The sequence below is a fragment of the Zosterops lateralis genome, assembly GCF_965231275.1.
Source record: "Zosterops lateralis genome assembly, chromosome: 1".
In the NCBI taxonomy this organism is placed as follows: Eukaryota; Metazoa; Chordata; class Aves; order Passeriformes; family Zosteropidae; genus Zosterops; species Zosterops lateralis.
This window is the reverse complement of record NC_139762.1, coordinates 58,280,206-58,303,045: the sequence shown is the minus strand read 5'-3', so window position 1 is coordinate 58,303,045 and position 22,840 is coordinate 58,280,206. Positions and strand designations below refer to the sequence as shown.

At 39.9% G+C, this 22,840-nt stretch overlaps 1 protein-coding gene across 1 annotated transcript in view; it reads right to left on the bottom strand.

Annotated features, from left to right (window-relative positions):
- The window catches only part of COL15A1 (collagen type XV alpha 1 chain), a 118,429-nt gene that overhangs the window by 33,287 nt on the left and 62,302 nt on the right, over positions 1-22,840 (bottom strand). Inside the window, exons 14-22 of the mRNA XM_083858826.1 lie at positions 21,760-21,822; positions 19,694-19,729; positions 18,142-18,294; positions 14,202-14,270; positions 11,806-11,850; positions 9,415-9,450; positions 6,772-6,834; positions 5,830-5,865; positions 5,653-5,736 (exon numbers count right to left, since the gene is read on the bottom strand). Of these exons, the coding sequence (XP_083714952.1) occupies positions 5,653-5,736; positions 5,830-5,865; positions 6,772-6,834; positions 9,415-9,450; positions 11,806-11,850; positions 14,202-14,270; positions 18,142-18,294; positions 19,694-19,729; positions 21,760-21,822 (585 nt within the window). The remainder of the gene's footprint in view (positions 1-5,652; positions 5,737-5,829; positions 5,866-6,771; positions 6,835-9,414; positions 9,451-11,805; positions 11,851-14,201; positions 14,271-18,141; positions 18,295-19,693; positions 19,730-21,759; positions 21,823-22,840) is intronic.

The following is a 22,840-nucleotide window of genomic DNA, read 5'->3' as shown; positions in this document are numbered from 1 at the left end:
GAATCAATCTGAGCACACATCCTCTGTTGCAGAGCTGAAGTTTTAATTGTATTCTGGACATGTCTGCATCACACCATGCAGTGCCATGCTGCAATCCTTAAGTCAGCTCTGATCACCCTGCTGTGTCTGAAACCAGCTTGGAGCCCCAAACTGTGATGTGGAGCCCCTCCTGTGCTACCCAGCTCTGAGTCTCAAGGTGCCTGAACAGCGCAGTGTAATTGCACTGCTGTTATCCTGCTTCCTATCCTGGAATCGGTGAGCTCCCCATTAGCCCAGGCATTTCTGCATAACTCAATTACAGAATCATAATAATGAAGGTGGACAGGGACTTTTGGAGCTCTGGTCCAACACTCTTCAGTGCAGGCCTAAATGGATCAGGTCACTCAGGCACTTGTCCAGTTAATGCTTGAACACCTCTAAGGATGGAGATGCCACTATTATTTTGGGAAATTAGAGTATTTGATCATCATCAGGGTAAAAGAAGTTTTACTTTTATTTAATTGGAATTTCCCTTTTTCCAGCTTGGGCCTGTTGAATATTATAATATTTCCATACACCTGTAGGAAGAGGCTGCTCCCATATTCTCTGTATCCTCTGATTATGTAGTCGTAGACAGAAACAAAGTCACTCCTTAGCCTGCTTTCAGCCAGGCTGATCAAATCCAGTTCTCTCAGTGCTCTGGTCCCCTGAACATCTTGGCAGCCCTGGATGGGGCTTGCTTCATTATGTCAATGTCTTTCTTGTGCTGGGATCTCACAGCTGGAAGCAGTACTCCAGAAGTGGTCTTGTGAATGCCAATCACAACTCCATGAGTCCATCAGCAGAGCTAATTTTACACCTGTTTTATCATTCTCTTATCCACTTCATAGGTCATCAGTTTGACGATAGCAAGGCTATGGGAGACTGCGTCAGAAGCTTTACTAAAGTCAGTGCCCATCCCTGGTCCACAAAGAAGCAGTGATTTTGATCAGGAGCAAACTGCCATTAGTAAATCCATGTTGGCTTCTTCCCATCAGATTTTTGTCCTGATGTTACAATTAGGCTTCTATTTTGGTTTCAGATAGCTAAATTTCTGGTTTAAATAGATGCTCCCAATATTGTATCTCATGGTCTTACAGAACAGTTCAAGACCAACAATATGCAAGTGCTTGCTCCACATAAATGTTTTAGGCGAAAAGATACCCTTACTTTTTTTTTCTTTGGTAATTTCTTTCATTCCAGTGGCCCCATTTGACACTTTAGCCTTGTTTTGGATTCAGAAGTATATCCTGAATCTCCATGGAAGCTTGAAATGGTCCCTTTGTTTAGCAGGCAAGCCATGCCATCCATTTCAGGATAAGGCTCTGTGCACGGCATTATGTTCCCGTTCAATGAATGGAAATGAAAATCTGAATTTCACAAGGCCAGGACAGGGCCTGCCTTCAGGTGACAGGGATTTAGCATGCACATGAATAAACACGTTGTCACTGAGGTTTTGTGAGATTTGAATGCCTCTTTTTCTGCCTGCAAGCATGTGCAGATCAATACTATCACAATATTTTCCAGCATTTGTTATAAATACAGTATCCAGGAACTGAGTTTGAAACTACCCTGCTTTAAATAGGAGGTTTGACCATATGCCCTCCAGAGATCAGTTCCAATATTCTTTTAAGTCTCTGAATACTGTTTTTCAAATCCAGATCACACATCCTATCCTATCCTCTCCTCTCCTATCCTATCCTATCCTATCCTATCCTATCCTATCCTATCCTATCCTATCCTATCCTATCCTATCCTATCCTATCCTATCCTATCCTATCCTATCCATGTTACCATGTTATCTGAGCATGGCAATATATGGTCAGCTTTCTGTACTTTGAGGTCATGTTGAACAATTCATACAGCTAAAGCTTCTACTGGGTGCTTCTTTTTGCTCCCTGTCCTTACGTTCTACAAAAACCACTGGAAAAATTGCCAAGTAAAAATAGAGGTTAGATCCTACAGGCAGCACTCCATCTCCCAGGCTGCATGAACTCTGCTGTACTCTTTAGGGGTAGTATGATGCCTTTGGTACCATTCTATTTCCAGTTCTACATTGGAAAGAAACAGGACACAGACTACTACTTTAATGACAGTAATAAAAAAGTCCTGCTGCTGCAATTGTTCTGCTTTATCTGGTGGCAGAAATCCAGGAGCCCTGGGTTTACACAGCCTTTTCACTATGGAATCACTCAGTATTCATTGTTTTTGGGCTCAATCCAAACTTTGGGAAAAGAATCTCAAAGGCTTTGCTGAGTTTGGGATTAGACACATTGTATATTTTACACATACAGTTGATCTGCAAATGTAAATTGTGGCTGGAAGTCAGAAAACTGTAGATAATGCTGAAGAAGATTTGAAAACAAAAGGTAGGAGAGTGATGATTAGAGGAAAAAATTGCACTCTTCACAACCCCCTCCAGGTATATAATTATTTATCTTTGGGTTTGGGTGTGCAAACAGTTTTAATAACAACAATCCAGCAATATAACTCTTCAACACACTGAATTAGTTCAGAAAGTTCTGACTACAATAGTAAGGACAACATCCATATTTTCTTCACTGTTATATTTTAGGATGATTGCGTTGATTTCTATGCAAACCTTCAGCTTTGCATCTAAAAGGCATGAATATGGCCTTGTTAGAATTATAGAAAGAACAGACTGAACAAAATCTTTTGGCATCTGCTTTACACCCTCAACATTAACCTCTTTTTGTGACTTTCATTTCTTGTACCTAAACAATGGGTGAATAGTGGCAGCCAAAGATAAATGTTTAAAAGTTTGAAATTTAAATTCAATAACATTTCTCTATTCAAAATGACATCTGTACTATATCAAACTAAATTTGTGTGATAAAATCATAGCAACAAATATTATAGTTTTCTGGTTATCATGATTCCATTAATGAAAATGCACTGAGTATCAGCAACTATGCTCCAAAAGAGTGAAATAACCAATAAGGATGAGAAATATTGATTTTAGTGTTTTGGAATATCAAACAGCAGCAAACAGAGGAAGACTTTTTTAAAATATGATTGGTCAGAGCAGACTTCCTGATCAGTCACAGGAGGCAACAGAGGAAGCAGCAAGGACAGGAAGCCTCTGAGACCCACATTGCTGGTGGGAACTGCAGAAGCTTGGAAGTGGATAGGTTCCACTGCAGACCTCAGTTTTACCCTAATGCATATTTTCATGGTATGAGAAGCGGTTCTTGAAGGAACCAAATCCCCTCCATTCACACAGGGACCAGGTGAAATGAGAAGGAAACCAAGGTCCACTTTTCAGTGCTGCTCAATCAATGTGCTATTAGCCAGTGACTGGTGAGGGCTGGACCTGAGCCAGAGCTGTCTGTGTCAGCTCTAAATATTTCAACAGTGCAGCATAAAGTCAGTTTAGGTGTAGCCACAGAACCCTTCTTAAGAAAACTTCCTTCCAGCTCTGACGGACCAGTCCATTGGGCTTCTGTAGCCCAAGAAGTATTGTTCTTGGCTACACAATGGTTAAATGAATGACCCTGACCTGGAAAGTGTGCCCTGTGGTTCACTCAGATCACTGATCTCTGCTGCTCTACCCACATCAAGCCAATATCCACATTACAACAGCTGGCAGTGTTATTTATTTTAGTTCTGCAATTCCAACTGCAATTGATAGGTCTGCTTGCAATAGTTCTTTTCCATATTTGAAGCTTACTACAAAAAATGAGACACTGAGTCAACAAAACGCACTTGGATAATTTAATGTCTATCTCAGCAAACTTATTGCAAACAAATGTCCTGTTCTTACCCAAACATTTGTGAGATAGGAAGAATTCAATGTCATACATAGTGACGAATACTTCCACACATGTTTAATTAACTGTATCAAAATCCAGTACACCAAGTCCTCAGAGAAATCTTCTGATTAACAGTACAGAGGATTTGATGGCTCACACTGTACCTTCCCAGAACACCCATACTACAAATGTATATAAAGCCATAAATGCTCTCAATTTTTTAAAAGAGCTTACTTCTAAAACTCAAAACAAGAGAGTAAAATTCTCTAAATATTATTTAGAGAAGGAAATGGGTTTCTGTATGGATTTGTAATGAACGTAACGCAATACAGATTCTACCAGGCTCTATACATTTCTGTAATACATGAAAAAAGTAGTTTATACAGGGGATCTGGAGGATTCAGAGGAGGCACTTTAGGTTTCTTCAGACATAGTTACATGTTTGACAGATGTGTAGACTGTGACTAGTGCAGGTAGTGAGACATGTAGCCTCCATCAAGTGTCATTATTTTATGTCAGCATCAATAATCTTTTTGTGTTCTTTATATGTACTGTCCCCCCTCTAATGCTCTCACAGTGTTTTTTTCAAGTATTAATGAGCTATGGAGCAACATATTGAGGTTCATTTTTACTGCAAACAGAGCTGTTTAGTCACTGATAAGAGTTAAGGCCCCACAGTGGCACCGTGGCAAGGCAGTGAGAAAGAATATGAATTTTATTTTAGCATTTCTATCACACTATTGAGCAGCTCCCCAGAAACTCTAACAGAATTGTGATAAAGTGTAGAGCTGCTGAAAGCCCCACTATGACCAGGATGTTGAAGAAGATCCTCATACTGCCAGCATTTCTGTGGATCTGTAATTCTGCTCATCCAAGACCAGGGATCCAAGATCCTAGTATTCTGCATGGATTCCCAATAAATTCAGTAAAGAAAAAAACACTTCTGTTGGGACAAGTGATGTGACCTATAGGATGGAAATTAATGCTATATTTCTTATTGGTAGCAGAAGCCTAAATGAAAGCCTAGTTATTTCAGTCAAAAAACGTTATGTGTAGTTCAGCTTTATGATAATGGTGGTACCAAGCTCCCCTTAATGCAGATTTCTCAGTTGGGCATTTTCTCTTCTTGAAATTACAAAACACTTCTTACTGCCCTTATTTGCATTTCCTGTGGACACATCTGGCTGTTTTAGGCACCTCCACCTCTCAGAGGTGAAGTTTTCTGCAGTCACTCACACTTCCTCCAAATCTTAATGTCATACCAAGACAACTACTAAGATTTTTGTTGTCAGCTCCAAGTGGGATTCATCCTAATCTTCAGCCTTCATTACTGCTAATAGTACTGTTTTTGCAAAGGCTGATGTACACACAGCAAAACTAACTGGAAATATACCTGCATCTAAAGCATACTGGAGAGTTTTTATGGGCTTTTACTATTTCACTCTTTGAGGCTTCCAGTGTCAGTGCTCTGGTTTGTACAGTGGACAACTGTCGGGAAACAACTCTCCCCCACATACTGCTGTGCCACGGGTGCTTTGTTTTGTTAAATGTCCCCAGTTTTGTGTTTCTCTTTAAATTTTTATTTGATGTTCCCAACTCCTGCAGAATCACCTAAAGAGTTTGTGAGATGCCCAATATGACCTCATAATTCTTGTAAGTAAGCTCTTTACCCACTTTCTTCCAGTCTAATCTTTTCAAAACAAATTCATTTGATACAGAGATTATTGAGATTCTTTTGTTTTGAGGAGTAGACTTATGACATGAATGTGAGCAACAGAATTTCCAGTGTGTTAACCATTTTTGCCCTCTTCTCTGTAAGGGGAGTTACAGACCTCAGAGTTGGCTTGACATACACCCTTACCTCAGGTATTGCTATGACTGGTCCCGGGGGTCCTGGTGGTCCTGGCGGTCCCACAACACTGTTCCCATCCTGTCCTGGTTCCCCCTATTTCAAAAGCATCACATGTGAAAAGCCAATATACTAAACACTACATTTCACATAGGTTTTTCAAAAAGAATGAAATCCACACAATCTCACCCGAGGTCCTGGGTCACCCTTCTCTCCTTTTGGGCCCTGCAAGTGATAAAAAAATGAGCATTAAGCGATTTAAAAGGGGAAATTATGAAATGTGCTCTCCCTTGTTTCACAAAAAGCACAGCAGTGAATTGCATGTACAGAACGATCAAACCCCAGCTCTCTCAAAGCACACATGGGGCCAACAAGTTTCAACTCAGATCTTCTGAGGGTTTGATGTTTAAAAGTATTTCCCAGAACTTTTGACAGAGTTCACAGATTACTAGAAGCAAATGGGCACAAAACATTTCATTAGCTGGGAATTAATCCAGTGAACCTTTCTTTCACTGCACTGAAATTAGCCATCCCTGGCTGTGCTGTCTTTTTCTGGCATCAACCACATCAATTGTGTCCGGGTTTTCCCAGGGGACCAGATAGGAGAAGACAGGGTAGTTGAACTGTCATCTTTCAGGCAGCTTATTTCTAAGCTTGATCAGCCCCTCTGTAGAACTCCCTGTGCTGGAAATGCAGACACTTTGTCTGGCACAAGTGAGAGGAAGGCGCCAGGGGACAAGCCATGGGACTTCCCAAGCAAAGCCTGCTGTAATCCTCAAGGGTCTTAAGCATGAGAAATACATTAAAATCACCTATGAGCCTGCTGGCTTTTCTCTAATTAAAGGCAGAGCTGATTTCTGGATAATTAAAAGCAGAAGGAGCACTGAGGAATCAGAGCTAGCCTCTGGAGATGCCTGAATCTCTCCTGACTGATGAGGGAGGCATGGGCAAGGTACACTCTGCTACTGTGTTTTTTGTCTGAGGTAACTGCTCTAGGTTAAGCAGGACAAACACAGCCCCAGCTCTTCACACTCTGCTAGCAAGCACTAACTTTATCCTACTGGTCCTTAAGAGGTAGGTTTGGGAGCCAGTGTGTGTTAGGTGACCACAGATTATGATAACCCTACTCACCACTTCTCCGGGATGCCCCGCAATGCCAGGAGAGCCTGGTTTTCCGTCTGTGCCCGGCATCCCCTGCCACAAAAACCACACTGTTATTCTCTCTGAGAACTGAACATTAAACTGCATTCTGTTTCATACAAGCAGGAGGCTGCCATTGGGGAGGGACATGGTACAGTTCTGAACGGGCTGGTGGGCAGGTTTGGGGGAAGCTCATTATCTCATTAGTCATCTGCTCTCTCCACTCCTCCTGCTCTTTCCCCCTCTCCAGAGCAGGCTTATGGCTTTTTTTTCCCCCTGCAGCTTCGATAGTTTTCCGCTGCTTCCACCCCTGCTTAGCAAAAGGGTGAATTTCATTGCTTTCCTACAAAATACATTTGATGAGTTATTTCCATCCTCCAGTTAAATGACTCTCAAGCTGGAGGAAGAGAAGGGATGTAGACATTGGTATTGGATGTAGACAGGAGTCAGTATGCGGGGTAAAAAACACCCCCTGCTGTATTTTAATACAGGCCTGTATATGACTGCTGGAATCTGACAGCTAATCTGTTCTATGGGAAAAACAGAAGCAGTAATGATGATGCAGTTTGCCCTGAGAAAAATGGATAAAAGAAGGTTATAATTCTTAAAGGACCAGATAAACAGCAAGCTATACTTTTTGCATCTGTTTTTCTCTGCATCATATGAAAGAGCAAAGGAAATGACACAGAGCAGCCTAATGATTCATTCAAGGGACCAATTACTCCTGTTAGCTTGTTTTTGTGGTGGGGTGTTTTTTTTTTGTTTTTTTTTTTTTTTTTTTTTTTTTTTTTTTGCTTTGAGAGGTTTTTATTTGCTTGGGGCTTTTTTTTTTTGTTTCAATTTGGTTTTTGGAAAATACTGTTTTGTTTCCAACATTTTTCTCTGCTTGAAGAAAATATTTTTTGGGTTTTAACGGTAGATAGTACTGCCAGAAGAGATTTAATGTGTCTGCTTCATTAAGAAAGGATATTCTCATTGCTATTTCTGGTTTTTGTCAGTGATCAGTGACGCGTGTGAGTCAGGAATAAAGTATGATTTCTGAAGTACTCTATTCTTCATTTTAGAAATAATTTTATAGACAAGATAAAGGGTGTCTGGATGCTAATGGAATTTAGGCATCAAAGGAGCTACCAGGATTTTGGTGTCTGCATGAGCAGTATGGTACTTAAGTCTTGGGTACTTACTTGGGATGTAAGACTCTCAAGTGCTTATGGAAAATTATAAGTGCCTATCTGCAGCCAAGGTAAATGGGCAGAAGAAATAACTTGGACCAACAGCATTTCCACAATAGAATGTTGTCACTTCGGGCATGTTGGTACTTGCAGGACAACTTCCTACCATTACAAATGCTTAATAATTTCTCCCACTAGTTTTCCTAACGAAATTTAAATGGGAAGAAAAGATCCAGGATAGGTAAGATGTTTTATTGCAACTAATGTATTCAGAGACATCTTTATTTCTAGCTCCCTTCATAATTTAAGAATCTAGCTCATTGCTCAGGTATAAGAGGAAAATGATATTTTTTAGTTTGAGGGTTAAAGAGATAAATTACTAAATTTTTAAATAACTCTGTAGTCACTTCACTTAGACACATATTCAAATACATCTATCATATAAAACAGTAATAATTACTAAAAAAAGTACCTCAGAAGAAAGGACATTTAGTCATAATAATAAAGAAAATATTCTGCAGTCTCAAACAGATTAATAAGAGTTAAACTACTGTCCTGTGTGTCAGTGCATCAGCTTTAATTATCATGCTGACAAATATCTATGTGAAATGACAACACTCAAAATATGTACAGCAGATGGAATTTATAGCAAGAAGAGTCTTGCTACATTGTTGGTATTTTTTAAAAATAAACAAGCAGATGCTGCTAAAAGACTGTGATAATACTCTTGTAAACACTCAGCAAGCATAACTGCATTTATCTTGTTTCCTAGTGAAAATTCTTATTTCAGGGCTGTCCCAAATGCAGGAGAAGGATGTTTATTTTATTTTATTTTATTTTATTTTATTTTATTTTATTTTATTTTATTTTATTTTAATTTAATTTTCTATGAGTCACATCAGCGCTCTCTGCTGGCTTATGGCTGCAAAAGACACTCAGGTCAGGTAGGGTCCAGCAAGGCGCAGCACAGTCCCAAACAGGAGTTTTGGGGTGAGTTCCAAGCGGAGTTCAGAGCAGAACAGGCAGAGATAACGATTGACATGAGCCTACTACTGTGGCACAGACCTGTGTCATGGGTGGGGTGTCTCTGGTGTGGGGTGACAGCTACACACCACCACAGGAAGGAACAGGGGGCAAGTGGAACTTAGGTTTCTGTCTAAGCTTTGCTGATTTTCATCTTTATTCTGGTGAAAATGAAAAGGTCCTTGCAAGACACCTTTGAAGACATGCACCTTTTAGATGCAATTTTAACCACATTTTAAGCAGAAGTGTTAAGCACCAGGTTATACTGGCTCCTGATACTCCCATTTCACCAGAGAAAGGGGTTTGTGAAGCCATCCTGGGGTTTAATATGCTGACACATACAAGAAATGCTCATTATCCCCTAAGTGCATTAAGAGATGAAAGGATAGAGAGGAAAGAAACAACTGAGGTGTTAGATCAGGTTAAATAAACTTCTCACCTTTGAACCTGGTGGACCTATGTTGCCTCTTTCTCCCTGAAACAGAGACACAGTAGGACTCAAGTATTAGTGAGCAGTAATTGCAAGGATTTTAAACATGTATGCTGCTTTCCTTAAAAACAAAGGAACCAAATGAAATAAAATGATTAGCAAAAATATGGCATATTTTTGGTAAAGTGGTGCTCAGCATACATTTGTGATTTGGTTCTGGGATTTTAACCACTCAGCTGCCACCCACATCTGAAGAGTTTGTGGTCACGACTCATTGTTTTTGCCGAGCATCAACCAAGCCACATGCCTGAATCCTCATTTTGATGTCTGAAATCAGCTCATGGTAACATTCCTGAGATGTACCACTGTGGCCATGACCTTGTGCCTCCACAAAGGACTCACCATCTTCCTCCAAAATAACACAGTCCCCCCACACTGCTGCTCCCTCCACTTCCCCAGGCACTGCGTCAAACCACTAGTGAAATAATGAACACTACACTGTTCCTCCTTTGGGACCGATTCTGCAGGATTTTGGCCCTAAGTAGACACAGTTCCTCAATTTTGTAACAAACAGAGAACATCCAATTTAGTTTGTTTCTTTGGAGATAGAGGATATAAACTGGAATAAATCAGCCATTGCCTCAAATGTTTATGCTTACTGCTTTTTGGGAGTTCTTATATTCAAGAGTGTGTGAAGACTGTAGGCTGTTTTTTAATGAAAACAGCTTTTCATAATAATAAAATTGAAAGCAGAATTTGGATTCATGCTTACTTGATAAGAAAGAGAGAAAATTGATCATAGCTGGTCTTCTCTGACAGCTGTACTCGTCTGGGGTATTTGAAGGATGAAAGATGCACGAAACAAAACTACACCTTCAACTCCTCGTGATGCATTAGCTCTTGGATTTGGGAAGTGGGTGGTTGTTGTATTTTGCCACTGTTGCTTAGTGAAGTAATTTATAATCATGAAAAGTGGGTGTAAAATTCATCCCCATGAGAATGATAGTGTATTAAAGCTATTTTATATTAATTTTGCCATAGTGTACCTGGTTTTGTAAAATGTCAGACAATAGCGTGTTCCTTTCTGTTTCTCCTGTATCTTGGGGGTGAATGACCCATGATTAAACCAAGGTGACGGTGAGGTCTCTTGACCAAGGTTTATGATTATCTCTATCGCTCCAGCCCATTTCATAAATCCTAGGAATGATGCTACCTCAATTTCTGAAATCTCTGTGAAGCAACATTTCTTAGAAACAAAATTTCTAGCTGAGGGCAGAGAATAAGTTCTTTTAAAAAAAAGTATTTTCAGCGTGGAGACTCGGCACCTACTCATGTGCACAGAGCAGCATCATGTGAGAGCACATCTATTCTTGCCAGTCCACTGCAGTATCACTCACCAACACGTGCTGTGCAAATTGCCATTTTTTCTCTCATAAGTTATGTGCTCCAGCAGTAACAGGAGTAGAACCCAATGGAGGAACTTTTTTCAGCCCTAGAAGCTGAGCTTTACAGACTCTAGACAGAGGGGCCTGGCCAGATCTTTGGTGGCTGTTGTGCTAGGAATTAGGTGCCTGCAGTTATTGCCAGCAATGGGCAGTCAGTGATTAGTGCTGGGTGTAAGTTCAGGGGAAAATTTCACTGGAGAGGATGGGCACTGCCACATCTCATCTCCCATTTCCTGCTCTTTCAATGCTACTGTTATTTCCCAAGGCAATGAAGACTTCAAATTTCTTTGACTTCATATTTAAGGTGTTGTCATGCTGTACTATTACCCTGAGTGGTAGTCAAGCTTTACATAGGAATAGGAAAAGCTTCTTCTTGTCTAAGGACCCATTCTGCAAATCTGCCCTTTTGTTCTGCGATTTTTCATCTCTCCATTTTTTTCCTCATGAGTTACACAACCAGTAGCAGCATCAAAGTGGAAAAATTCAGTTGCTTCTAAGCTCAAATAAAACCAAGGCAAAGTAGTCATTGCTCCCCTCTTCTTTCTCCCAGCACCTTCCAGAATGTTTTCCTATCACCTTCTGGGATCAGAAGGCCTCCTCAAGCAGATTTCTCTTTCAACAGCATACATGTAACCTCTCAGAGACCAGAGCGATGTACAAATGAGCAACAAAGGGAAATTGCCAAATGTTAAAAAAAAAAAAAATTAACAAAGATGCCATGTAATGTAATAGCCCAGTTAGTATTTACTCATTGCTCTTGTTGGATGCGAAATAATTGTAATAATACACATTCTACATAGATATCCAGTGTAAATGGGAACAAAACTTGCCCCCACTTAAACAGTATATGAATCTTAAATCTGTTACGTTCAGGCAAATTCTGGGAATATAGAAATAATAAATAAATAAAAAAAATATGCCAAAGCAGTACAGATTATCTTTCAGGTGTTTTTACCTTTGGTCCTAATGGCCCATGCTGTCCAGGTCTTCCTGCAGAACCCTATAAAAATACACTGAATTTACTGGTAAATCCACATGGCCCTTCAAAATAATTTTTTTTCAGAAAAAATTTAACTCACAACCACAACTGCTACAAAAATCAATGCTGGAGACCTGCAGTATTAACAGAGAGCAATAAAATGTACTTTTTCTTACAAATGCAACTTTAGTTCTGTCACTGCATACTCTACATATTTTTAGAAAAAACATTAGAATTAAATTTATCCAAGGGCATTTGTTGCAATGGATTGCTTTCAACTGCCTATAATTTTTTGAATTTGCATTCTTGGCTAAAATTAAGATATGCTACCAGTTTAGAGGCAACAGTCTTGCTAAGTTTAAAAGCAGTTTCGCAAAAAGTTTGTTTCAAAAAACATTTGGAAATTCAAATTCCTCTCATCTCTATATGGTGACATGTAAAGAACAATTATGGGTCTGATGGTAAAATGGACAGCAGTTAATTATTGGTCATTGTAGAAAGTTGAATGGAAGAGAAAGGAATTCAACAAAGTGATTTAATTGTCTTTTTCTGGAATATGAAGGCACTAATAAATGGTAATGCTAAATAACGAGAAGACACTAATGAAACTTTACACTGATCGGTGGAAGAAAAAAATAGAAACCCTGGAAATGAGAGCTGAGCCATCAGAAAAAAAAATAATTCTATTTCTACTTCAAACAACAACCACTAGTTTCTGATGAAAGATTAATAGAAATCTCAACAGATACAAAGGCAGTGCCAATAAGTATAATTTATGTCCTAGCAGCAGTTTTGAGTTGCAGCCCCCTTGGAAGCAGATTTTCTGGTTTCACCTAAACACCGCTGGGTACTCCGGAGTTGTGATAAGGTGTAAATGGCTCATGATGCAGCACCAATGTTTGTAAAAGCATTTTCATAACTACAGCTGAATTTTAATTTTTCTTATCTTTTTCCCATCTGGCTTCTGTACTCACTCAAACTTTTAAGACTAATTAAGCAATAACAGGAAAATTTTATTCAAATTCAACAAGCCATTTTTTGAATATTTATAGCTGAGTGACTTGGAAACAATGCCTGTTATAAAATCAAATGTGAGAGTAAGGCTGTGACTAAGGCCAGTCAGAATGCGCAATTTTGGCCCGGTTGTGGACATCTTTTTTCAGCTAGAAGATTCAATACTTATTTTTGTAACTGTATTTTTGTGATATTTTTAGTATCTAGGAAAAGACGTAAGAGGGGGCAAAGTTCTCTAAGCTATCGGCTACAACTTCAGTGACTCACAATTACTAGTACTTTCAACCAACACTGTAAAGAGCTGCTCAAAGTTGCTCCTGCCTCCAGTGTTCAGTTGGTGCCTGATGATTCATGAAATCACAGGCACAGGATTGTACAGGCCTGTGGAGGGCATCTGATCTAATCATTCTCTTGAAGCAGAATTGTCACCAGCTTTGGATCAGGTCAGTCACATTTCTGTCCAGCAAAGTCTTGATAACTCCAACACCAGATCAGACCTTCTGCAACTTCCCTGGGTGAATTGCCCCAGTCCTGCACCAACCTCCAAGGGAACAGCCTTCTCCTCAGAACATCACAAGCGGCAAATTGTAACCACCGTCCCTTGCTGCCCCATCTGGGATTACGAGTAACAGTTTGGCTTCATCATACTTGCAGTTGCCTCTCAGAGACTCATTAGTAGCTACGGGATCATGCCTTTGTCTCCTTTTGTTGCCAGACTAAACCACTGGAGCGCCTTCTATTGTTATGGATGACAATAAATCCAAATTATCTGGTTGGTACTGATACAATATATTCCCATATTCTCTACTTGATGATTTAAGTGGCCCACACTAGCAAAAAATCTCCTGAGACACAGTGATGGAGAAAAAAAGCATCCCTTTGTCTGTGACATTGCTTCCACATTACTGGGAACAATTTTTTAGTTTAAAAGTGGCATGTCGTATTACGCACATTTGATTGTCAAACTATAACATTTCAGTTTCATCTTCATATGTGTGATTCACCTTCATATGAGAGAAAGGAATCCATTAGGGTAAAAGAAGCAATAGAGAGCTAGATAACATGAAACTCTTATTTTACCCTTTAATATCTCAAAAATATATCAGAGCAGAATCAAAAAAATCATTAGCTAATGAGGTATCAGAAAAATTCCATTCAGAGTCTTTAGAGGACACAGTTATTTTAATGACATTCTAAGGCAAGTGAATCCATCTCAGTGTAGTGACTGTCAATCTATAGCTGTCTGGGGTTATATGTTTCAAAAAAGCAGAATGGGGGAAACTTCTGTTTGGAAAAAAACCCAAAACGAACCAAAAACCCAACAAAATATACTCCCCTCCCCCAAAATACCCACTCACCTTCGGGCCCCTTGATCCAGGAATTCTTGACTCGCTTAAAAGGTCGATGCTACCTGATCCTTCCATATCCTAATGGAAGAGACAAAATGCTACAGAATTTAAGAATTTATCTTTTTTTTTTTTTTTTTTTTTTTTTTTTTTTTTTTTTTTTTTTTTTTTTCTGGTTTGTTGTATTTTATTTTTTTTAACTGCTTTGTTTTCTGAAGTTCTGTAAAAACTGGAAACATACCAAACACAAATATTTTAATCTTTTCTCATTAACTTTTTTTCTGAGACAAATGGATGATGTTCTGGAGATAGGCTTTGCTCAAATGTGAGAAAACATGTTGGTCTTCCTTACAGAAACTCTGATGTTTACTGTCTTGTCAACTTTTGACACCATTGCTCCAGCACTTCAGGCTGAAGAGCATCAAGCAGAAGTGAGATGGTATGTACTATGTTTAAGCACACTTCTAAGCAGTATTCTTCTGTATAGCTGCCATCCAGCTGTGGAAACACTAATGACTAGTAAGGGTTACCAGAACTGATTTATGGCAGGGAGAACTTGCAAACAGTTTGTTAAGGGCAGCAATCCCTTTTCATCAATAAAGGTTCTTCCTAATTCTCACTGTTGAATACTGAACTCCTGCCTAAAATACTGCCTTCTGAAATTGAGCAGAAAAAAATAGTTCCACCATCAAATAGTAGAATTAATTATGTTGAAAAGTTCTCAGAGACTGCCTGGCCCAACTTCCTGTCAGAAGCAGTGTCAACACTGAATTCCAATCAGGTTGTTTAGGTCTTGGAACCTTCCAGAGATGAAGGTTGAGTGTTCTCCAGACTAAGCAAGCTCAGTTCCCTGAGACTTTCATGATAGGTTATCTGCTCCAGCCCACTGTCCATTTCCATTGCCCTCTGCTAACTCCAGAAAGAAATCTCTGTGTAGTGGGAGTCCTTGAGAGCAGACTACCTATTTCCCATGGGGATTTTTTAGTAGTTTTAAATGAAACTGCACAGAAAGCAGCAACCTCCCTCCAGCTTTCATTGCTCTATGGCATTCCAGATCCATGGTAGGAGCAGGAGCTGCCAGTTCGAAAGCAGCAAAGAAATAAAATTGCAGGCTGCCATAATTACTTGTTTCAGGCCCAGTGCCTGTCATGTTCCTGTCCCTTGTCTTGTGCCTAGTCTAAACTTGTCAGACTGTGCTTCAAAACATTTGGATGAACCATGCCAGCAAGGAACTGTTCACTTGCTTTTAGCTGCAGTTTTAGTTGCAGCTGTGCTGGCTTAACTGTTTCTTTTTTCTGAAAAGGGAAAACCTTAATCTTTCTTTGTTTCAATTCCCTGCTCACAGCCATACAACCTTCATTTGCAACATCAGCATTGTGTGTCAAATCCCCTCACTTTCCTTTAGATGACTAAAATGGCAGAAAATACGTTACCTTTGGGATGCGGGTGTTTCCTAAAATTTTAGTAAATTAAATCGGCTCGTGGGAGAATGGAGGGAATACTGAATATTAGTGCATGTGAAGGACAGGTATGTGCCAGGAATGTCTGCAGATGGGAGAAGGAACAGGAGCAAAGGAGAATCTCCACCTCCTAGTGACAACAAGCCCTTGTCTCAGCTTACCATGTTTAGAGGACTCATACTCCTGGCCTACTTAGCTTTCTGCCAGATAGTGACTTGAAATGGCCCAGCTTAGCACAGCTGTGAGGCACTCAGGACATGGTGTGAGGGAAAGGGTGAGATACCAATTAGATGAACTTCAGCTACTATTGAATGACAGCTTAACAACAAAGGTATGGAAAACATAATTTGACCTGACTCCACTGAAAAAGAGAGATCTTCTGACCTTTTCTGCCAGCTCCACAAGAGTTAGGGAAGCAGAAAGAATGTACAGCTAGAATCAGGTCCTTCTTTTAGGGGACCAAGGTGAGAAACCTTTAGTGCAACTTCACCTAATATTAAATTACTGTTATTCAGACTTTTTGCTCCTCCATCAGCTATTGGTGTAACAAGCACCAACAGAAAATCTCCTCATATTCTCTTTGGCCTGTTTAATCAAATTCTCACTGCTTAGGATAAATCACACTGTGTTTCTGTGTCCTTTCCCTTGACTGTACTATGCCAGTCTGTTTTTCCCTTTAAGAGAGTGCTTGATGCCTGCTTGATATAACACATCATCTCTTTTGACATCTGCATGTTTTCAATGGGTTTACCAGGTACCTTCTGCAGCTCAAACTGTTCTTTTGGCAAGCATAAGTGCCAGCAAACACCATGCCATTTGGTTTTTGCACATAGCTTATCACAGATGCTAACAAGTGCTAACAGGAGTGTTTTGCAGAAACAGCCTTACAGCAATAAACAGACTGCCAACCAAAAGGTAGTGTTGCCCTAACAAACTGGCAGACCACGGTGCTGCCTCAACAGATGGCAGGGGTGGGCATCCAAAAGATCAGCAACAGCTAGCAAGCCTGCTTAAAGTAGTATACCTCTCAGGGAAATGACAATCATACCAATTTTACTTGGACTAGATAAAGTTCAAATTGAAGCCAGTCAAGATACTGTTACTGCAGTTAGAGTTCAAATCCTTCTGCATTTACATCCATAAAAGTGGGGACTCTCAGTTTTCACCCTTTCCTGCTCATCTACTGAGTTTTCTCCTCTGAGACTTAGGTATCAAAAGTGGCAGAGTTTGATCCTAAGCACCTAATTTCAGAGAACTCTTTGGTGACATAATAAGGGCATGTTGCCTTCTACTCAAATAGTGCTAATGGGGAAAAGTGGAGAATCTCATAAATAGTGGATCCTCACAGGTCACAGAAGATGACTGTAAGTCAGAGAAGCCATTATTCTGGGCTAAAACTCAGGCCAGGCCTGGGATGAAGATGTGACTTGCCAGTGGTCCTTAACTCATTCTGAGACAAGTAGATATTTATTCAGGGGAGGGTGTAAACCAGTGCAGTGCACCTAAAGCAAGGCAAAGGACTGTTTGTATACTGAGACTTCAAGCTGTTCCTTGCTAACAATTTTGGTGCTGCAATTAAGAACTTGTGAACTGCTAGAGAGATTTTTGTCCAGTGAAATTCACTGACATCAGTGAGATTATTAACCAGGAGTGTATATAGTACAGTATTCTTTAGTCAGATCTTAGAAAACAAATTAGGTCTCTAAACAAGCATTAGTGGTCATGTTTGTGACACCTCAAAGTGTCTGTAGAGTAAAAAAAAGAAAAATACAAAAGGGCTGGGGTAGAAACTAAGAGAAATGTAAGCTGGTAACTGAAACACCCCCACTTTACTGCAGCTGTTCTACAGGTGGCCAGTAGTTTCAGTCAAAGATTCCTACTTCTCTAATGAGACTGTCCTGAGTTACTGTGCAAACTTTATTATGATATAAAAAGCTTTGGAAAGACTTTCCTGAGCCAAACAGCTAAATTAGAATTGAAAAGTATATGAGAAAAAAAGAGGAAAAAAGGGAAGACACAAATATGAATATTGATATTGACACTTTCTTGACCTCTCTTCACAAATATGTTAAGGCAACAGCTCTAATTCTTGAACCCTGGTGTTCTTCCCTTGCCTTTCTTTATTGCAAAGCCACGTTCTGCTTCAACAACATTACCCAAATGAGCAGTTCTCAAATAATATGCAAAACTCATCTGGAGCTTGCCTAGTCTCATATTTTTAAGTGATGAAGGTACTATTCTCAGAAGTAGAAAAAGTAACATCTGCAATTTTATATTTTTAATAGAACATTTTTGTTCTAAGTAGAAGAGACCATGAGGTCAGAAATGAGCGTGTCTCTGTATTTACACTGCTTGACAAATTTCAGTCTAGAACAAATAACTCTGTCATCAATTTGGACTTAAATACCTTTGAAATATACAGATGATCACATTATCCTTCCTCTGGAGGAAACATATTCATTGTTACAACAAACTTCAGAATAGCAAAATACCTCAAATCCCAAGCCGTAACCTAGTCCTGGTGGTCCAGGAGGTCCAGGGGGCCCAGGAGGCCCAGGAGGTCCTGGTGGTCCAGGATTTCCAGGAGACCCAATAGGGCCAGCTTCTCCTTTGGGGCCTGTTGATCCAGTGACTCCAGTATCACCCTAAAATAAAAATTCAGTCTATTGATGCACTGAATATGCCTAAGTAGAGGCAAGTAAGAAGATTTACAGGATCACAGAATGGTTTGGGTTGGAAAGCTCATCAAAGTTTCAATCCCTCTGCCATGGGCAGGGATACCTTCCACTAGACCAGGTAGCTCAAAACCATGCCCAACCTGGCCTTGAACATTTCCCAAAGTCATCCACCAATTATGATCATAGCCCTCCCCTGGACTTGTTCCAACAGACACATGCCTTTCTTGTGGCAGGGCTCCAAGAGCTGGACACAGCCCTCCAGGTGGGCTGTCATTAAGGCAGAGTAGAGAGGGAGCATCCCCTCTCTCAACTTGTGTCACCCTGATCTTTTTCAGCTTTCTGATGTTTGCATTTTTGTAGTAGAGTTTCTCACAAATTGTCATGTAAACAAAGAAATGTTATTGTAAACTCTTCTTATTTATCATTCCTTTCTTGAGGAGAGACAATTGATTAACTTCTAGTTTGACCAGTGTAGTTGGAGAGGTGTCAACCTCATCCTCCAATCCATAGTCATTGTGCAAAATCTATATAAATTGAAGTCGAAAAATAAAATTCCCTCTTTTTGCCCTGATGACTTGACTGCATGTGTGCTGTTCATTTTGTGTCTTATAGCAACAAACCTGCTGGTCATGTGTATTGATTCTGGCTGAGCTGGAGCTTGTTTTCCCCACAGCACTCCTCATGGTGCTGTGCTTTGCATTTGTAGCTGGAAAGGTGGTGATAAGACACCAGTGTTGTGTCTGCTGCTGAGCAGCACTGGGACACCATCAGTGCCATCTCTTTAACAATTCTCTCATCCCCTCCTCCTGTCAAGTGGGCTGAGAGTGGGCAATATCCTGGGAGAGGACACAACTAGGCTAAAATAGCTGACCCAAATTAACCAAAGGGGTATTCCATACCATACGATGTCAGCTCAGATAAAAAAGCTAAGGCAGAGAGGAGGAACGGGGGACATCTGTCATTTTATAGATTTGCCTTTGGAGCAATTGCTTCCTGGGAAGTGGCTGAACATTACTCACTGATGGGAAGTAGAGATTAATTTTTTTTTCTCTTTGTTTATATGCATGCAAACTTTCACTTTCTTTTTGCTTTAGTAAACACTGCCTTATCTCATCCTACAAGCTGTTTTCCATCTTATCATCTCCTTCCCCAGTCCTGCTTGGAAGGGGAATGATAGAGCCGTGTCCAGCCAAGGTTACTTGACTACACCACATTTCATAGAGGAGCATGCTGGCCAACTGAGAAACCAGATTTATCTGCTTCATTAGGTTGCACAATAAAAATCTTTAAGATTTCTCAGCCCTTTTCAGCAATGTGCTATATCACAGTGATCTTGCCATTCTATCAAGACACTGTCTTTTGTTACCTTTGCACCAGCAGAACCAGGTAGACCCTGTTCACCCTGTAAAAGAAAATGAATTCTAAGTACTTAGAATAAGATGATTAGGCAACAAAAACACATTTACGGTATTTCTCTTCATCTGAAACATCAGACTTCTCAGTTAAAAAGAAAGCAATCTGTAATTCAGGAGTTACAGTGACACATTAATACTCTGGTCTAGTATGCTGACTGGACTCAATCTTGTATTTTATTTATTGCTGCAGATTTTAAGGGTTTGGAGCACACAGAATTAGACAATGCAGGTCACAATCCTCATGCTTCTGAAATGTCAAAATTCTTAAGGGATATAACAGAAATGGAAACTGGTCCCACTCAAGTTGTCTAGGGAACCCTTCCAAACACAAGATGTGATGACTAGGAAGATTTTAAGGTTCCTCTGCAGCAATCAAGATTTTATCCATATTTGCTTTTATACACTTTACTTGCATACTGGTCATTTCCATTTCTATTCCATGGAATAGACAGAAAGCCAATAATAATGCACACAAATAATTATTTTCCAAATTGCTCTGAGTCTAGTGGAATAATTTTTATGTTGGCAAGCTCCTGCCCTTACTCACTCAGCAGAAATATTTCTTGAGTAAAGTCTGAAAAAATAAGTAAGCACCAGGAGTAAAATGATAATTTTTTTTCTGAAATCAATGGCTAAACTCCATGTCATATATCACTCCAATGAACAGACTGAATTTACTTTCAATGCATCCTGTTGTTTTTTCCCCATTATCTTCTCTGGATTAATTTGGAATAGTGTACAAAACAGGTACAGCAATATAAATTAAATCAAGATTATCAGAAAAAAAAATAGTAAAAATTGAAAAACTCTTACTTGTATTGAACAGGTGCAGATACATAGTACTTCAATTCTAATTGAACCTTTATCAGATATACACTATGCAGCAGACAGACTCAGTAAGGCAAAATACTGTAGAGCTTTTTTTTTGAGGACTATGATTTTTTAAGAAAATTAATTTCTCTTTAATTGCTTCTCTCTTCCCCATCAATCTTCTCTTATAGTATGTGATTCAATTTACTTCAGCTGGAGTTTTTTGTGTTCTTAGGCTCCCTCATGTAAAACACACACCATTGATTACAATGGACATGGGTTTCAGGTGCCTGCTTTGTAGCACGCATATTGCATGTTCTGGAATGCTACTGCTCCCGTATGTGTGCTGCACTTTGATCAGCCTCAGGCTTTTGATATCACAACTCAGAACCTTCAGCCTCCAGACATAAAAATAAATCAATGTTCTGGCCATTTAAGACCTTTTCGTGAATGAAATGAAAATGCCTTTTCATTTCCCTTACAGTGCGTAAGCTTACAATGTACAATTGGGAATTTACTTGTGTGTAAGGTGTGTTGTCAAAGCTCACTAGAGGATGAAATTGTCTTGTAGTCTTTGTCTTTGTTTTCTTCACATCCTTCTTGAAGTGCAGTGTTAAAAAAATGGTGCTTAAATGATGTTTTGATTAGCAATGGATTAGATTAATTTCCCTATGTTGAGTCTGTTTTGCCTGTGACAGTAATTGCTGAATGATCTTTCTGTCCTTATCTTGACCCATCAGCTTTTCATTGGTGGGCACCTGGTATCCAGCCAGCATAGGCCATGACTTGGTCTCTTGTTTGCCAGTTTAAATGGTTTGTGCTCCTTCAGACTCTTCTCCCCTGTCACACAATGTGCTGTCACTCTGTGCCAGGCTGAGCTAACTGGAGTTCTCTCTTTCCCCCTCCAGACTCCCCTGTCTGGGCATGGTCATGACTGGCTTTTGAGTGCCAAATCACAATGGAATATTCATACTGCATATCGAATATTGCATGCTGCAGAAAATGAGACAGTATCCAGTAGGAAATTCTGGATTTCTGAATATGCCTTTTGAGATGTGTTCTAATAAGCCATTAATATCTGGATTCCATTAAAAAATACTGAAGCCAGATGCTATTGTGTTGCAGGGACAACTGTTTACGATTTTTACAGCCTAGAATTGACAAAGATTTTCCACTGAAGTAGGAGCAAGACAGACATTTAACTCACCTTTTCTCCCTTCCATCCTGGTGGGCCAACCACTCCATCACGGCCAGGAGGACCTTGAGGGCCCTGTAGATGACAGTAAATCTAAAGCAGATGCCACTTGAGAGCTTGATTTCTAGAACACGTGTTTAAGTATTAGGGACCAACTGGTGATGCAGCATTACGAAAGACTAATGTGTAGCACCTCCCACCACTAAGTTTTAACACTTTTGTTTCTTGTCTTCTGAGAGTTTGGTTTTGTATCAAACCAGTATTTAAATATATTTTAATAGAAAACTATATACAACAATCATAGAATAATAAGCAAAAATAAAACCCAGTATATTGTAAATATAACCTTAGCATGAGAGATTATGGTGCTATCCAAGCAGGTTTTGACAACACTGTAAAAGACACAATTGGGATCCATCTCATGGGAATCCATGAGAATCCCCAGACATCTCAGTTATCCACACTTTTGGCAATGTCAGTGCTAGAGGAGTCCAGCTGAGAAAACCTTGGTATTGACCATATCAGTGGCCAGGTTTCCTGTGTGGTAGAGTCACTAAAAGCAGCTGTGATATGGAGGGAATGGTGTCAAACAAGAGACTTGTGTGTTGTCACTGCAAACAGAAAAGCCAGTAGGTTGCAGAGGTCTTGATTCATAAAGCTCCAGTGATATCCTCACGTGAGAACAATGAGGCTGGGCCTAAGCTCCCCATGTGGGGCAGCACTTGGCTTATTCAGACCCACTTTGCCAGGTGTCCCTGGGTAGCTGAGCCTGGAGGTGCATTCCTACACTTTCAGGAGCAGTACTCCTCAAGAGTCCTTCTGCAGAAAAAAAGCTGCTGCTGCTTTGCTTTGGTTGTTCATAATGTTCATGACATCTCACTGTAATTTTGCCTTGAAAAGTGTGTATTAGGTTCTCCACCCAATTTCTGGTGTTATATCCGTGACTTGTTGTATCCTGCCTGCATTTGATTGAGGAGGCAGGCTGGGAAACCCTGGCTTTGTAGGGTCAAACAATAAATCAGTACAGGTATTGAAGTCCAGCCCAGAAGGTACGGTAAGGTAACAGGCATATTGCACAGCCTAGATTTTTAAA